The 18,232-nt window shown below is 31.1% G+C and overlaps 2 protein-coding genes across 4 annotated transcripts; both read left to right on the top strand.

Moving 5' to 3' along the window:
• The first annotated feature begins 140 nt into the window (after positions 1 to 140).
• LOC130440438 (adenosine 5'-monophosphoramidase HINT3-like) lies at positions 141 to 11,021 on the top strand. 3 transcript variants are annotated; one of them, XM_056773574.1, is made up of 3 exons: positions 141 to 484; positions 1,652 to 1,845; positions 2,655 to 7,677. In XM_056773574.1, the coding sequence occupies exons 1-3, from the start codon at positions 292 to 294 to the stop codon at positions 2,688 to 2,690; spliced, it is 423 nt and encodes a 140-aa protein (XP_056629552.1). In that variant the 5' UTR covers positions 141 to 291; the 3' UTR covers positions 2,691 to 7,677. The 3 variants fall into 3 exon arrangements, with proteins under 3 accessions (XP_056629552.1, XP_056629553.1, XP_056629554.1); XM_056773575.1 differs by lacking the exons at positions 1,652 to 1,845; positions 2,655 to 7,677 and adding exons at positions 10,478 to 10,671; positions 10,858 to 11,021 and having other exon boundaries at positions 147 to 484; XM_056773576.1 differs by lacking the exon at positions 2,655 to 7,677 and adding an exon at positions 10,478 to 10,618 and having other exon boundaries at positions 147 to 484.
• A 308-nt stretch (positions 11,022 to 11,329) lies between these two features.
• On the top strand, positions 11,330 to 17,150 carry LOC130453301 (islet cell autoantigen 1). Its single transcript, XM_056792962.1, has 3 exons — positions 11,330 to 11,721; positions 12,979 to 13,617; positions 14,445 to 17,150. The coding sequence occupies exons 1-3, from the start codon at positions 11,510 to 11,512 to the stop codon at positions 14,830 to 14,832; spliced, it is 1,239 nt and encodes a 412-aa protein (XP_056648940.1). The 5' UTR covers positions 11,330 to 11,509; the 3' UTR covers positions 14,833 to 17,150.
• Positions 17,151 to 18,232: the final 1,082 nt, after the last annotated feature.

The following is an 18,232-nucleotide window of genomic DNA, read 5'->3' as shown; positions in this document are numbered from 1 at the left end:
GTACAGTTCTTCAAAAAAATAAAATGTTTATTGACGCAGAAACTCTACTGTTGATCTATCCGATCCAGGATCATAGTTTCTAATAAGCACTAGCGTGAAATTGCACAAAATTTGAATAGTTGATTGTCATTTGTCATTACCTAGGACTGACAATGCTTAACAGAAAAATATTACTAACTACATTATTTGAACTTTGGTTATGGAGATAATGCAAATAAGTATTTAATTTTTCAAATCAATTTTAAATACTTTAGTGATCTATTATTTTGAAAACGGGACAGTTTTTCAAGTATGTCGTCTGATCAAAATTGTATCTTTTGTAAAATTGTATGTGGAGAAGCTCCATCAGAAATACTATTTCAAAATGATGAAATTATTGTATTTAAAGATATAAAGCCTGCATCTAAACATCATTACCTAGTAGTACCAAAAAATCACATTATTAATGTTAACCACTTAGTTACAAAAGAAGATAAACTCTTAGGTGAGTGGCAATATGATTTTTATATTTTTTGAAATACCACTTTAATCAGAACTGAAATGATGAAGTTACTGTTTTTAAAATTGCGTTTATATGAAGAAATTTAATATACTTTCACAGAAATAGGTTACATTACCAAATGTATCAAAATAAGATTAGGACAACTTTTGTGTAATCTTATGGATAATAGCTGTATACAACCTATAGTAATATCAGAAAAGTGATTTGACAAATTTGTCACAGTTTTTAAAATTCTTGATAACACAGATTTTATTTTTTGTTCAAAACTGATGTTTCTTTATATTATTAAAAATAATTTCGAGACATTGCAATACTTTTCTAAAAATTTTTTATAAAAAACTAGCTTGACTTTGAGTCTATGGAATAAATATTAATTATTATTCCATTGTTTTCATAGAAGCATGCTGTATTTTTGAATATGAATATTTAAGATTATATTTTCTAATCCATTGTGCATATACTGATAGCAAGAATGAATCAGTTTTTTAAACCTATAATTGTTCTGTTTCAATAATCTTTTAACATCTGTTATTCACATGTACTTATATGAACTTGTATTCACTCTTACTATTTTTATTATATAATGGTTTATTTCAAATCATTAGATAAATATAAATTTCGAAAATTCTAATAAATGAGGGGTACACATTCGTTTCTTTAAACAATCTCATATAATACAGTCATTTGGTTCGAAATTTAGAGGTTACCTGGAAAGTTTTACAGAAATTTTGAAAATTGGTAATTTTATAGATTTTAATGTGCTCTTTCCAAGTTTCAAATTTGCCACTTTGTATTTTTGCTATTGTCAAAAAACTGCTTTTATGCGCTGTTTTTCCAATATGGCGACGCGAACGGAAAAAATTCGAGATTGCAAAGTTGAAATTCGTAAAATGCATATGAAAATCTATAAAATTACTAATTTTCAAAACTCCTGGAAAATATGTCCAGGTAAAACTAGCAAATCACTGTATTATTAGTTGGAAGAAGTTGATAATAAAAGAAGCTTCTAATAATTTTTGAATCAGAAAGCACCGTTTTTCTTTTTTTATTTGTTCGTTTGTTGAAGATACAGGTAGATTGAGAAAACTAATTAAATCATAGATTAGAGAAATATAGTAAAAACAGTAATGTTATAATACAATTTTTTAGTGGAAAGATTAATTGAAATTGGTAAAAAAGTCCTAGAAGAAAATGGGGGTACTATTGAAGATGCAAGATTAGGGTTTCATTTACCTCCTTTTAACTCTATAAATCATTTACATCTTCATGTTATATCTCCAATGTCTGAAATGAGTTTCTTCAGTAGACTTATTTTTAAACCAAATACGTGGTGGTTTCAGTTGGTAAGGAATGTATTAACTTTATAATATAATTTCAAAAATTACTACTTTTACTACAAATGGTATAATAATATATTATTCCACACACAAGATCAATAGTTACAAATGGGAAGAAATGTTACAAACATCAACTTATAAGGTTATTTTGTTATTTTTTTCTGGGTGTTACTAAAGAACTGTTAATTATAAGCAAACAATGAATGATTTATTGGGGATTCACATACCTGTATTTCAGTTTTTGGGTGACCTTACAGAGTTTAGGTTCATTAAGTTGAAGCTCATGGCCTTAAATTTGATTTTATTAGTACCAATAGCAGTTTTGGAGTTTCTTATGTTGCTATTGAGATAAAAACTAACTAGAATAAACTTTCTATGTTATAATTATTTTGTTATTTAATGTCTGGGTGCCACTAAAGAATTGCACTGTTAATTATAAGCAAACAGTGAATTATATATTGGGAATTCACATAACCATATTTCAGTTTTTGGGCGAGAAAACACACTTACAGAGGTTCATTCAGTAAATGCTCCTTGGCATTCATTTTTCCTGAAATATTTCAAAATTTGATTTTATTACTACTAACAGATTTGGAGTTTCTACTTTTGCTATTGAGATAAGAACTAGATGGAATCAATTTTCAAAGTTTGTTATAAACTTTTTCCAGATTTATAAAAACAACTCATTAAACTATTTCGCCTTTTGAGCGTGAATTTTGATCTTTTAAGTTGATTTGTCACTAGATGTGAATGTGCTTTTGATTTTTTAAATATTGTTTTAAGAATAACATTTTCATGTATTTTTGTACTTTCAGGTTGATGATACCTTAAAGAGACTCAGTAAACTGTGATCTATAATTCCATTACAGTTAGATTTGAATTGTAAATTAATTTAATATAAATTTATTTTTTAATAATTTGAATTACCCAATATTCTCAGAAAGGAATATAAGAAAAAATTTTAAGATTACTATAAGTGTATATAAATTGACACTGAAAACTATTTTGAAAATTTTGTAATAATGTCTCTACCTAAGAAGGCAATGTTGTTAAAAATATTGCCAAACTAAGAAAATTAATGAAGGCTGATATTTTCAATTATCTCTGTTTCAAGCTGTTGACAACACAACACATTCCAGTTCCATATCTATGGAAATCAGTCAGTAATGTAAATAATTAATTTCAAAGGGTAAACATCATCAAAAATCAAGTGAGCTTCCAGAATTCCAACATAAATGAAATTCTTAAAACTGCCAATCAATTTTTTAATTAATTTAAATACAGTTCTTTTCTAATTTGTTAGAGCAAATAGATGTAGGTCTTTTTGTTAACCGATCACATTTTTTTAGTAATTGTCCACATACCAAAGCCCTATTTTAATGTAATGTATGTCAACGCCCTGGAACGCCCTCTACGAATTAATCTTTTACTGTGTACAGCCTATAACATAATCACATGTTGATTGAATCAAAAGTTGGTAGAGTACATGGAGAAGTAGGAGAATATCAATGTGGTTTCTGCCATAACCATTCCATTGTTGATCACCTATTTACGCTACGTCAAACCCTGGAGAAAACCTTCGGGTGCAATATCGATCTTCTCCAGCTCTTCATTGACTTCCGCCAGGCGTACGACAGTATCCTCAGAGAAGGATTCGCATTTATGGCAAGGAAACCTAGACTTGTTTTTGCATCCAACACAATATTTCTTGTTGCCTTTTGGAATCTGTTTTATATCTGTTTTTCTGTTGATAGACGGTCTCTGGTACATTCATGTGATAAGACCATCTATGCAAATGTGGTTCAATCAGGGTCAATGTTATTTGTTTCTTATACACTCTCATGTTCAAATCGACTCTTGAATCGGGATGATTGTAAACATGAATAACTTGACTATTCACTTGACAATGATGTTCAATAAAGAGAAGAAAATCACTATGGGCAAGCGTCTGCTAATTTGTGCTGCATCGTATATAGTGAACAATTCTGGTCCACAAAGTTCACACCCCTTTTTGTGCTATTCTAAAACGTTATAACTTCGGATTTATTTTTATCACCAATGTCGGGGTTAACGCCACTGTTGTGTAAACTTGAAAACATTATTTCATTTTGAACGTAAGACAAAAATGTCATATTGTAATGTTTTTCTTCTTTATTTATACGATTTCTATTTGTGGGGTTCATTAACAGACATTGTCTCTTACGTTCTAATTTATTTAAACACTATACACTACACTAACTTCACGTATCACTATCACTTAAATGATTTATTTGAATTCTTCGATTACTTTGCTAATTCGTTCTGTTCACTACGACTATTTATTATAAACCGACCTAAATTGCGCTACACAAACTTATTTATATACCACAAATAGAATTCTTCCTAGAAATTATCCAAAAGAAACTATGTAAATAAATTGCTTGCTATAAAAACGGATATAAAAGATAAACATCGAACGGATTCCGCGGTTTATAAAAACTCGCGCCGCCTTTGCCGAATATTAGGACCGACTCTAGGGTGGAGACACGTTCGTAACAATATGCTCTCCAAATCCAAACATGCTTGAATTCAATAAATTCCCTTGGTATTTCCATATTATTCTTCCAAATCTTTCCGACCAATGTGAGTTTATTATTTCGTAGATTTTTTTTTCAACCAAGAGCACCGAGGTAAACTAATTATCTGTGGTAAGATTTCTTGCCGATTTGGAAATGGGAAATACAGGATTTTCAGGCTGTTGCCCCAAATATATTTCTAGATTCAACGCTTAAAGCATCGTCGAATCGAATAACATAAAAAGTCTCACCCCATATTTGTTTGGTTTTGAAAGTATGATAGTTACAAACATATCGAAAACTTCTCGGAGTGGCGCTAGTTTATCTACTTTCATCCTCTTTTCTCTCGTAGCCCGGTCGTCAAAACGGAAATTACTCAAAGAAATCGTTGCTCACTCATTGTGAGCCAAAATAGATCCATTCCGGTTTCCTTTATGTCCCATAATACAACACTCAATTTGGAGCTTTTTTAGAAACCTTAACAAAGAAAACAAATCAATCAGAGCTTGGTTTTCAGTATTATCTGTTTCTTTATAATCTCGATCTCTCTTGTAGCATTTTTATCGCTATCTTCTACTATAATATCGATGATTTCGTCATTCACAGGAGATTTCAGCACTCGATGGGATTTTTTTGCTTTTTTGCCTCACCACTCGAAGTTGGCTTATTACGTTCCAGGATCGAGCTCTCACTGCCTGATTCGGAACATGTTTTCTACATTTCTTTTACATCTTTGCCTAGATAGAAAGTAACTCTTGGCATTTTTGATGGTGTTGTAATGAGATAATAGTCATCGGAATAAGAGCTATCCTTTTGGACAGTATCGCTGTTATCATATCTACATTCCATGACATCATCAATTGCTTTATCAGTCATGTTCCTCCCATAGGCGCAAGAATCTTTGCTGCTCTTTTTCATAGTCCATTTTTGTTTATAAATAAATGATTCTAAAATATGGTCGTAATAAAGTTAACAATTATTAGGAGAGTCTAAATCACATTTGACAGAAAACGACTTGCACAACCGCTCACAAACAACTAATTTATTCAACTATGCCGTAAATCAAGAAGCTAGTTTTCGGCGGCAAAATGAGTAAATGGCCAAACAATTCCGGCACGGGGAGTCTTATCAGACCAGACACGACTACTCCAGGCTTAAGCTTTTCCTAATTTCGTATACCGTGTGTCTCTTATTAGTACTAGCGCTGCAGTATTTGTTGTTTACTTGAGATAAACAGGAAGTTGATAAACGATAACCCGAGAGAATGGACTGCAGTGTTAATTGTCAATAGCTTGATAAACAGAAAAAAAAAACACTACACATCATTGAGGATAATAATAAACACACATTTTTATAAGAAATTTTCATCTTAAGTTATATAATGGTACGTAGAGCGGTATATGAGTTCTTGACCTCATATAGTAAGTAGAGTGGGTTCATAAAAATCTTTATACGCGCCTCAGTGACAAGACTCAACAAGCTTCACACTAAGTTTCAAACTCGATACTTCCATTCATTTTATTCTAATAGAGGTCGAACGACCATTAACTAAAGAGAGATTAACCTCAACACAAATCAATATAAAATGGAAGCTGTTTACGGTGACTTGTGTCAATAATTTGCAACAATTAAAAAATTGGTCCAAGTGTTTCGCTGGGGACGAGAATCATTAGAAGATGATCCACGTGCGGTGACTATGACTAAAATTAGTGGAAGATATTGTCTAAGTGAATGGCACCTAAAAACAAAAGAAATTGCAGCACAGACCGTAATTTCTAAAACAAGGGGGATCTACGAGTCCTACATGAGCATTTAAATTTTACTCGAATTCTAAAAGCAGCGTCGAGTAGAATGTTTTGAGCGATTTTTAGAACTTTGCCGCGAGGAACAAAAAAGTGTAATCCGATCAATAATGACGGGTGACGGGTGAAACTATGATCAGACATCCAAAAAAAAAAGAATTCTATGAAGTGGTATTGGAAAGGAGTGCCCTTGCAAAAAAAGAAAAGGTCACGAAAAGCAACAAAAAGTTGTACTGAATACAGTATAATTGTGAGAGATGGTGTAGTAGTGGTGTAAACAGTGTATTCAGTATGAATATCGCCAACGGCTCCAGAAGTTCCAAACTTAAAAAAAGTTTTGGGACCGAGGGTATCTTTTTGATTGACTTTAAGTAATCAAATATAACCGATAACGCAGCATTTTACTCTAACTCACTAAGCAGTTGCGTGAAAAGTCATCCGAGGTATGTGCTTGCTTCATGAAAATGCTTCAATCCACACTACTTTGCTTTCGAAGGCTTCTGTACACGAATGTGGCTCCATAGAGATTGAACACCCATCATATAGCCCTGATCTCGACTCACACCGACTTTTTTTGTTTGCTAAGCTGAAGGCCGAGTAAAAAATTAATAACGATGAAATTAAACAAGCGGCGTAAAAACATTTTAACTCTAAACATGCATCATATTTTTAAAGGGGCATAGAAGCTTTATTCTGACATTGTGGAAATCGCTAGAGACATACACGGTATACCTGGGTACAGGTACGCGCGATATCTCATACAATTTGATGTCACGGTGTAATTAAAATGTGAAGTGTAATGTATGCTGTATACCTGTTATAAAGATTTATTTTGATTCCAAAAGTAATATTTGACGCAAAGACATGTCCATGTTGTAAAGACTACAAAGTGTGTTCTTACCGAGGGCTCATTTTCGACTCGTTGCAAATCTCTCAAGAGCCAATAAGAATTCCCTTCCAAATTGGCGCGTCGTTTTGGGAGCAAATTCTCATTAGCTGCTTCCCAGCTGGTGCGCAATAGCACACCTTGTAGTCTTTACTTGAATTTACCAGTTAAATTTCACTTTCTTAAGGCCGCGTGAGGTTTACAAAGAATATAATTTCCTGCCTGTTTCGTGAAATAAGAGAGTATGTAAAATATGATTAGCAACATTATTGGCGTTTACTCGCGACTTCGCTCGCATTGAAGCCAATCTTTAAAAAATAATAATAACAGTTAGGTGAACTCTATAATATCCGCTAAACACAAAGAAATATCACAAACGCTCAAAAAGTGTAAGTAAATACGTACAACTGCTACCTAATCTTTATGACCAAGAAAACTTTCTGATTCCAGCGTGACATCATGCGCGAGGCGTAACAAATTTTGTCGAAATTTCAGCATACCGGTGTATGTGTAACGTGATGGAAATATTGAGTGTAAAAATCTTTCCTCTTTAGTTTATTATTATTTGGAAGTAAACTTTTATATTTGAATATATTTCGTAAAGACTTCTTAAAATTAAAGATAAAGGTTTTTGAGCTACAAGTCATAAAACCAGGTAAAATTTTAAATATGTATAGAATAAATCATACAAACCCAAAATATAAGTTAAGGGACAACCATAGTAAAATTATTGGAAGTACATTGTTAGTTCTCTCTGATCCTTAACATTGTAAGTCATACTTCCGAAACTCTAATTGAAATAGAACACAACCTTCCAATTATTAACTTCTTCAATTATTTGGCCAAGTATGATAAGCCACCCCACAAAGATCATCATGAAACTCTATACATAAACTATTGTTGCTACGAGAAATCGATTTATCACATCTATTTCATGCGGAAACATCTACTTCTGCAGATACCGGAAGTGGCCATTATCTCATCATCAATAGTATATATATATATATATATATATATATATATATATATATATATATATATATATATATATAGAGAGAGAGAGAGAGAGAGAGTTTTATAATGATCGTCGTGGGGTGGCTTGTCATTCATCATCGTTACTTACATAAAGGGAGGATATGTTGAAAAATAATCACCTTTGTTTTTATTTGTGATCTTTCTTCCTATGTTAGGTTAAGAACTCATAATAATATAAAAATGTTCTTTCAAGTTATACGAGATTATAATGTAATCAATACATCACCAAATATCCAGATTCCTAGTGTCGAATTTATTACTTTAGTTAAAAATTGTGTTGTTTAATTCTAATGCGATCAAAAAATTTCCTATTTAATCACAGTTTCAATTTGTTATATTGTCATTTAAAATTAATAAAGATTTTATGGATACATCAGTGTGTATAAATGAGTTTTGAAGAAACTACCAAAAAAGTATCATACTCATGGACACCGTAAAGGATGTTCCGGAACTTGTTGTAAAAATTCGGGATTGAATAGATGACGTAAAAAATGTTGTGATATAAAAAATATTCTCATTCGACCCCTCATTTCTGTGTTATAGTCCTTAAAATTTGCAAAATCAGAACTTTTATTTAAATATATTTTCTAAATTACACATTAGAACATTTTGGATTTTTAATGAATGATTACGTATGTCCATGTAGTGCAGTGGCTTCCAAACTGTGGGGCGCGCTCCGCCAGGGTGGCGTGAGACTGTTGCAACGGGGGCATGCAGCTGTTTCCAAAATATCATTTTTGTAAGATTTGTTTCTATTACAAGTAAAATTATTTTTTTACGTATATTTTTACATAATATTGTATATCATTTTGTAGCCTATTAAATAAATTATAATATCAATTAATATCTGAAGGCAAGAGGCCCAATGATTTTAACAAAAAGAAACTCTTTGTTTGACTCAATAAAATTCATGGTTTTTATATGGTTGTACATGCCAAGAAAACCGTTCGCCATAAAGAGACATTCTGAAGAAAATTATCATAAATTTTAATTATTTATTGAAAAAGTTCACAGTAGGTATTAAAACACAACCAAACATTTCTAATTTAAGTGTACTTTGTCATAACATTACTTACATAAAGACAGGGCCTGATTAAGTTAGTGGCTTGGGGGAGACATAGCCCTGTGCCCCAGGTCCAAGAGGGCCCCGTCATTTGAAAAACATTCTGTATTTTTTTATTTGTTGATACAACAAATCTAACATATTGATATTATTTTTTTAATTTTTCCGCGTTTCCGAATTCCCTAAGGGGGCTCCGTCATTATTTTAGCCCCGGGCCTCTTAAATCTCAATCCGGCCCTGCATAAGGAAAAAATTGAAGCGTAGAAAGTTGATTAGCTCACAACTTCTCAAATAACAACAAAAAAACTATAATAAATGTTCGAAGTGGGCACCTTGCATACCTACACCCACACACACACACACACATATTTCTTTGAACTTGGAAGGGCATTCCAAGATTCTGACTTATAGCGTGACAATTGAAGTTTATTCTATCGATAATTTCGTTCTTTGAATTTACCGGTGTTGATCGATTAATTTCATTTTTATTCGGCCTACAAGAAAAACACTTAAATAATTTGCATAGAAAACGTATACTTCTGGAGGAAAATCTATTCTATAAAATCAAAGAGTAAATAGCTTTATTTTAGTTTATGTCTTCTAAATATACCAAATTTTCTATTCGCACCCTTCTAAAAATCTAAAAAAAATAGATTTTTTATAAATGGATCAAATGCTCCAATAATCGTACCTTCTACGCATGTGCGGTGGAAAATCCTGATTTTAACAGAAAAATATCACACATTTTAAAAAAATTAACACCTGATTTTTGTTTTCATTTATACTTTCAATGAATTATAATTAACTAATTTGTACCCTCAGATAAAATGAAGTAAACATTAAAGTAACGTGCGTTCTAAAAAATTATGATCCTTAGAGAAAAACCTTATGTCTTTATTTTCTTTTGTCCACATGAACATTTTTAATATGAAGGTATGACCAGTTGATTCACCCTCAAAAGATTTTGAGGTTTTTAGAAATAGAAAATTTTACATATGTACAAGGTACAAATTAAAATAAAGCTATTTACTCTTTAATCTAATCAAAAGTTTAGTTTTCAAAAATCCTAATTAGAAAGTTTCCTATCACATACCATTACTCAGTTTCCCAACACTCAGATCATAACGGGGTTAACCCTTAGTCTCAGAAAAATCGTGATACGAGAATGTTACCAGAGTTAATTTCCGAACATTTGAATATTTTTATTCAGATCATGATCATATTAATCTATTCATAAATTGCAAAAAGTCCTATAGTGAACTATATCAGTAAATATATTCATGTGGTATGCTTCTAGTACAAAAAATGAAGGAAATTGGCAACAGACTCTTAGAACTAAATGGAGGTGATAGCAAAGATGCAAGATTAGGTTTTCATTGCCCTCCATATAACACAGTAGATCATTTGCATCTCCATGTAATATCGCCCGTGTCTGAAATGGAACCTTATTATCAACACATTTTTCAACCGCATTTGTTATATTTTATGTTGGTAAGATAAGTATAGGTCAAATTCTCCCTCACTAATCCTATCATATAGTATTGAAGATCAGATAACTAATAGTTTGAATTTAATTAATAAATGTCAGTTCAGTAAATTTTTATAATGAAAATTCGTTTTGGATTAATTAGAATGTATTAATTTTTGTTAAATAATACTAAATTTTATATATTTTAGGTAGATGATATTCTGAAAAAATTAACCAAGTAAATAATCAAATTTACAATTTAAGGACAGCCAACTTCAATTATAAAACAACTACTTCTATGTTTATACATCTTGTATTTGATGTTATTTTTTTAATAATATAAATAAACATTGAAATAAATTATTTCACAAATTATTAATAATGTAATTTGTTGTATGTATTTCTTATTGACAGAATCATAGAATAGCACACACACAGAATATACCCTAAGTATGTTTTCTTGAGCACACATGTAACTATGTTATGATTGATCAATATATTCCTAAACACAACGTTACAATATCTTACTATGGTTCTAAATAATTTCGATTAATAAAAAAATGATTCCCCTCAGGAAAATCTCAGTTTAATCCGAAATTATAAGAGATCTAAATCAAGCCATTCCGAACTGATATATGATTAAATAGGGGGCGCGTTGAGTAGTTCCAGATCCCGTACAGTGTTAAATTTTTCTGTGATCTTGGTGGTCATACTTTAAATTTCCAATTAACATGTTGACAAGACCAATGATTATCACATGTCAGTGAGTTAGAACTGATCAACAATAAAGTGAAAATGTTTCATGATTGAATTATTCGGTAGATCCTAAAAAGATATCTAAAATTCAATATTTTTACAACAATGCAACATCAATATTGGGTAACTAAAAAGAGTGTTCTAAGAAAATTAGGTGGAAAGGAAGATGAATGCATCGTGTCGTCTGATGCCGAACTGGACGCTAAATTGGAATTATTCAAATCAATTAATGAAAGTTGTGCTCAGTTACAACGTGTTATCGACCTATATCAAGAAAGATTATGTTATTTAGCACAAGAGGAAAATATTCTTGGAAGGTATGAGTTACTGAATTCATATGATAAAATGAAATATGGGGCCTATTTCTTGCTATGAGTGGGTTGATAAACGGTACAATTAAATGCTTAAGTCTAAGAAATTCGGATAAAGTTGTTATCCTTACCCTGAGAATTACAATTTTTTATGATTAAATGATTATATGTTTAGAAAATATATTTATTATTTGTTCATAGCAATATTAATTGAAACATTCTAAGATGTTCTAATAATGAAAAGAACTTTCTCGGTGAATTAAGTAGATGGAATGTTCAGTAACGTGTACAAATCAACTATAAGTAATTATCAAAATAAAAAAAAAATAAGAATTGGAAGAATATAACTTTATAGAATCTTTTATTCAAAGATATGGAATTTTCCAATTTTTAGAAATCAGTTGGGATACCTAAGGAAAACCTACACCAAATGCATTATTCGTTGTTACTTCCACTACCTTCACTCAGTTGGGGCAGATATACTATTGTACTGATAAATATTCTGCCTATTGTAAACATTACTAGTTTTCCATTGTTTGTGATCAGTTTTGTACTTCACATTTAAATTAACCTTTTTTGTTTCAACATTTTCCCAAATCTTTTATGGGTATAATAATTTTGGATAAAATTTGGACATTTTCCATGAATTCTTAAACCTCTGTATTTAAATACATCCTATAGTTCATGACACAAATTTGCTCTTCATTAAAAATTCATTGATTTGATTGGTTTTTGAGAGGTGATAATTCTCCATTCACCAAAAAATCTTCAAAGACCATCTGAATAAAAGTAATTGTTTAGTATCAGTGATATCTGTTGACTCGTGAAGTTGTAGAGAAAACACAGTGGAAAATATATTCTTGTAGCTGTTTGTTTATGTTTTCACTTATCATTTCTACACGGCACATCACAGTACTTCTTCTTCCCCCTTAGTTCATAGAAGAGAGCTATATTGCGTAGCATGAAGGAATGGTTGAAAAATGATACAAGATAATGCGTGCTACAGTTGGTAATTACTTTGGACAGTCTATTCTACACATTTACATTTTTTGTCTTGCCATGATGGACCAGGCTGTTAGTCGTGATCAACTATTACAATCAACTGGTTGGCCACCTCTGATTTAAAATGTTTTAATTTATCTTTCTACCAGTGGCTTATAAAAATATTACAAATAATTTGGACAGATTTTTAGTGATGTCAATTCTCAATATGGAAAGTTAATTAAACGAATTTTGACTATATGATAATATTAATTTTTGCAGATACTTACGAGACTGTGGAAAAAATGAAAAAAATGCATCAGCAGGACAGATCATGTCTACTTCAGGGAAAGCCCTGGCATATACTGGACATCAAAGACTCACCATTAGACCCTCCTTAGTGAGATTACATCATGAACTTGAAACATTCCGAAATAGAGCCATTACAGATACAAGGGCTACAATAGCAGAAATGGAGAAAGCTAGGACCGAATATAGAGCAGCACTAAGTTGGATGAAATCTGTATCATCAGAATTAGATCCTGACACAGGACATGGCTTAGAAAAATTCAGAAAAGCTCAGTCTTATGTTAAAAAATCAAAAACAAAATTTGATAGGTTAACCCTTGCTTGTTTGCAAAAAGTAGATCTACTTGCAGCTGCAAGGTGCAATATGTTTTCACATAGCTTAGTTCCATACCAAAGTGCAATTGTAAATTTTTCTACAAAGTCATCAGAAACTTTAAGTACAGCTGCAACTAAATTGGACACAGTGCAACCTTCGGATACTTCAACCATTATGGAGTTATTCAATCCTTCTGAGGTAGATAAATCCAAAAAGACATTTTTCAACTCGGATTATACAGATGAACCACCATTAAATCAAACGACGAAAGATGAAGGATCTGATTCAAACGTGAAGTAAGTATAGATCATACCTTGAGTACTTTAAAAATAAATATTGAATCATTTGTGTTGACTAACTTTCTCAAAATTGTAATTAAAGGTAATATAGTTAGGTTTAGCAGCATCCTTCTTCATTTATCTTCAATATATAGCATTAAAAGTTATTATTAGGATTAATTAAAGTTTCTTATCCATAATGCTATGTTTTCTGTACTGTTATTTACAATTGTCATTAGGATAAAAAATCTGATGTCATAAATGCTCATACCGAATACACTGTCTACAGTACCAATACACCAACACACAACTACATTGTTTGAAGCTCGTTTTAATAACCTAGTTATCTTCTTCAGGGACTGAAGTTAAACAGTTACCTTCAGTCTATATATATATATATATATATATATATATATATATATATATATATATATATATATATATATATATCATGTTAATTTAAAATGAGTAAAATAAAAATAAATGAAACATATCAAACATATCAAATTGGTAAACTTCTAATAAGCATTTATGGCTAAATAGGAATTTTTGGAACCTCTGATGATATTAATACTGAACACACTGTCTTCAATCAATCTCAATTTAGCCATAAATTCTCTTTAGCAGTTGGTCAATTAGATAAGCTTTAGGTTGAAATTAAATGGAGCTCAATTCAGTGTAGATAATATATATTTTGAGGCAGTCTATCATCCCATAACTGTTTTTATAGTACTTAATTACTTCTTATGTTTTCTTATTTTAATATAGTCAGTTTATTTGGTTAACTGATTTTTAGTGACAGTAACCTTGTATATAAACCATAATTGTGCTCATACATTTTTCAGAAATGAAGAATCTCGAGTTGGTGATACAGCAGATCTGCTTAATGCTGCCTTTTTGATTGATTCCCCAACAGAACAAGCGCCAACTGCTGATAATGCTGATAAAAAACCAAGTTCTGACTTATTGGATCTGAATTGGTCATCAAATACGGATTTTATGGCTGGAGATTTTATGCCATCAAAACTGATGCAGGAAGATTTCTTCAACATTCCAATGACTACATCCAAAAAAGAAGAAAATGTTCAGGATTTAAATAATATTTCTAAGAAAACATTGCAAAACAACATGACTAGCGAAAACAAGGTTTCTTGGTTAAGTCTTTTTGCCGAGTTAGATCCTCTTGCAAATCCAGCTCTAGAAAATAACTCTGCTACTTCCGACAGAGTGTAAAGCATGATCTTTAATTTATATTTAGATATTTATGAAGATGTGGAAATTGTGGAAGATTGTAACAGTTTTGCTTATATCACACATATATTGTTTCAAAAATTTCATAAAATTAGTTTCAAACCACAATCAAAACAGAAGATTTCGTATACCCAAAATTCAAAACGACTGAACTATCAAATTTTCCAAATCAAAATAAATTCCTGGTTGTTATACACTAATATACCAACCAACTTTTTGTGCCAAAAGTTTACGTGGATTTTTGAGTTTGTATGGTCGCAGTTTTGAATTATACACCATTTTGATAATTTAATAACTGATTTAATTATATAGATAAATTATCAATAGAATATAAATAGCAACAACTGCACTCTCGACGTCATATAGTAGGATAAAAACCAAATATATATACAAGTTTTTTTTTCTGACACAATGATCACGAAATTCCTTGGTTCTGATTATTAATGTTAACATTGAGGTTATTAATTGATTATTTGTTAAAAGTACTTCCTATTCCAGAAACTCTAATTTTCTTTGTCTAATTAACTTGGAAAATTAACAATATAGATTATATTTGAAAATTACTCGTAAGTTTTTTTTATTTTTTCGAAAAAAAAATTGCTTTTTTCTGTTTCAAATATTACAGGAAAATTGAATGTAAATAACTTGGAAACAAGATCTGACCAAAAACTACTTTTCTGCCTATATGCTGTGATGTCTACTGAACTATGTGACTTCCATAGACCTTTTTGTTGATATCGACATTTCTAATTGCTCGCAACTGCAGATGTATAATCTGTTGATTAGTTTCAATCATATTGAATCTCTTCCGAACGGTATAATAACCCTCCTGCTCAAAAGATCTAATCTCAACTAAGCTCTGCTATTTACTTCAATGGTATAAAAACTTTTGTTCAGAAGCTCTAATTCGAACTGAAGACAATACTATCTCTACTATTTGGTTCATATTATACACTCACAGACTCCTAACACTAATTCCAAATAAATTTCACGGATATACGAGGTGCGTCCATTGTATTTTTATTATATTCAATGTATGTTGTATAACAGGAAATTTTATTTCATATTATAGGAGAAAATGGTTTGAAATATGGTACACAAAATAGTGCCATTAATTAGTGGTTGGATTAGAGCTTTTAAACGATATGATACCATCCTGAAGTGCTCATATAAAGATCATACCTCTAAATAAAGCTGGGGTTAAGCTTCTTCCTTTCAGTACACTTTCTATTGTTTCAAATGAAATCCAAATTTCTTCTTATTTAGAAATTAAGTTGAAGAATATTTCATTTACCACTTATTACTTTTATTTTTGCATTTTTTCAAATATTTCTGATATTGACAAATGGTTTAGTATTTCTTAAATATCTCCCTTGAATACTGCATGGAAAACTGTATGAGGTTTCCATATTTAACCTACTATGGATTTCTTAAAAACAGTCGTTATTTTCAATACAGTATTTCATTGAATGTTTCATACAAGTTTAACAAGAAACTTAATCTTATTAAATTTAGTAATTATTAATTAGAAGCAAGTAAGTTATAACATTCCAGTAATTTCAATTCCTGTTTTATAATCGTTTTTTGAGTAATATGTCGTTGCATCACTTTTATATAGTTTATTTTAAATTTTGTATATTTTATGTTTATAAATTGAAGACACCATTTTAAGGGCCAATAAATATCTAAATAAATGAAACTGGTTTAGCATCATACCAAAGATAATTTTTTATGATTATAGATTGATTGTACTTATATTTAATTTGTTTCATTCTTATATTAGTCATTTATCATTATATTAAATATATACCTACACAATGCATGATCATTATTTTGGAAATAATCCTTGTCCAGACCCATACCAAAAAAATCATTTCGGTTTACGTTATTTTTCAAAATCACAGGTCTATATTTCTATACAGATCACAAAACTTTTTTTATTCTAAAGCCATAGTGCATCGTGACTGATAAATGTAAATATATAAATTGAAATAAATTCCTGGATAAAATTAACGCACCACTAATATTTTTCTCGATATTCTTTATTTAGTGATAACTTATTGTACAAGTAGGCCATGGACCTTGTTTGACAATGTTACTTAAGTTAACTAAAGTATCATATAATCTTTCTGACTGTAATTCTTATAAAACTTCGTTTTAGACTAAAATTGTGTCGACATTTTCTTAAAATGGGCTTATTAAAGCAAAGTTTCTGTTAGAAGCAAGATGGTGATTGTAATTGTTGTTAATACATGCATGTTTGGAAGTTCATTTGGGAATATATCAAATATCCCTGAAGATAATTGCTTGTTTCATTTGTATTCTGTAAAAGGTATTTAGTGCCTGCATGTCTATCATCGCGGACGCGTGGTTTAATGTGGTAGCGTATGGTTGAACATGTGAAATTTATGGAAATATTAAGTGAACGCAGATAAATACTGTCAGATGCTAGGAGCTAGAGTGCAGCGAGAGCGCACCAAAAAGGTGTAATAATTAATTTAAGAAATTAAGAGGTACTTGAACAAAAATTATTTTATTATTTAAACACTGTATCAACGGCAGACAAAAAAGTGGTGTCGAAAACTTTGGAAGACAATTTTAATGGAAACTCCAATGGTTAAGCCAATAGCGTTGGAGTTTCTGAAGGCATTGACAGTGGCACCAAATACATTGTCTGGCGTGCATTTCGGTAATCAAGTTAATATCTTTAGAAATGGTTGAGCCAATAGAGTTGGGAGTTTCTGAAGGCATTGACAGTGACACCAAATTCATTGTCTGGTGTGCATTTCGGTAATCAAGTTAATATCTTTAGAAATGGTTGAGCCAATAGAGTTGGGAGTTTCTGAAGGCATTGACAGTGACAGCGAATACATTGTCTGGTGTGCATTTCGGTTATTAAGTTAATATCTTTAGATATGGTTGAGCCAATAGAGTTGGGAGTTTCTGAAGGCATTGACAGTGGCACCGAATACATTGTCTGGCGTGCATTTCGGTTATTAAGTTAATATCTTTAGATATGGTTGAGCCAATAGAGTTGGGAGTTTCTGAAGGCATTGACAGTGGCACCAAATACATTGTCTGGCGTGCATTTCGGTAATCAAGTTAATATCTTAAGAAACGATTGAGCCAATAGAGTTGGGAGTTTCTGAAGGCATTGACAGTGGCACCAAATACATTGTCTGGCGTGCATTTCGATAATCAAGTTAATATCTTAAGAAACGGTTGAGCCAATAGAGTTGGGAGTTTCTGAATGCATTTACAGTGGCACCAATTACATTGTCTGGCGTGCATTTTGGTCATCAAGTTATTACCTTTAGAAATGGAGTTTCTGGAGGCATCGTAGTGACACAGTCAGGCATGTATTTCGATAAACAAGTTATCG

This window comes from Diorhabda sublineata, chromosome 2 (genome assembly GCF_026230105.1).
Source record: "Diorhabda sublineata isolate icDioSubl1.1 chromosome 2, icDioSubl1.1, whole genome shotgun sequence".
NCBI lineage: Eukaryota > Metazoa > Arthropoda > Insecta > Coleoptera > Chrysomelidae > Diorhabda > Diorhabda sublineata.
This window is presented reverse-complemented; position numbering and strand designations above follow the sequence as displayed.

Bases quoted from the DNA above. Each gene is read 5' to 3' on its own strand.
- LOC130440438 (XM_056773574.1), top strand. From the start codon at position 292: ATGTCGTCTGATCAAAATTGTATCTTTTGTAAAATTGTATGTGGAGAA. The intron at 485-1,651 runs GTGAGTGGCAAT...ACAATTTTTTAG, and splicing joins AAAAGAAGATAAACTCTTAG to TGGAAAGATTAATTGAAATT. The intron at 1,846-2,654 runs GTAAGGAATGTA...TTGTACTTTCAG, and splicing joins ATACGTGGTGGTTTCAGTTG to GTTGATGATACCTTAAAGAG.
- LOC130453301 (XM_056792962.1), top strand. From the start codon at position 11,510: ATGCAACATCAATATTGGGTAACTAAAAAGAGTGTTCTAAGAAAATTA. The intron at 11,722-12,978 runs GTATGAGTTACT...TAATTTTTGCAG, and splicing joins GAGGAAAATATTCTTGGAAG to ATACTTACGAGACTGTGGAA. The intron at 13,618-14,444 runs GTAAGTATAGAT...TACATTTTTCAG, and splicing joins GGATCTGATTCAAACGTGAA to AAATGAAGAATCTCGAGTTG.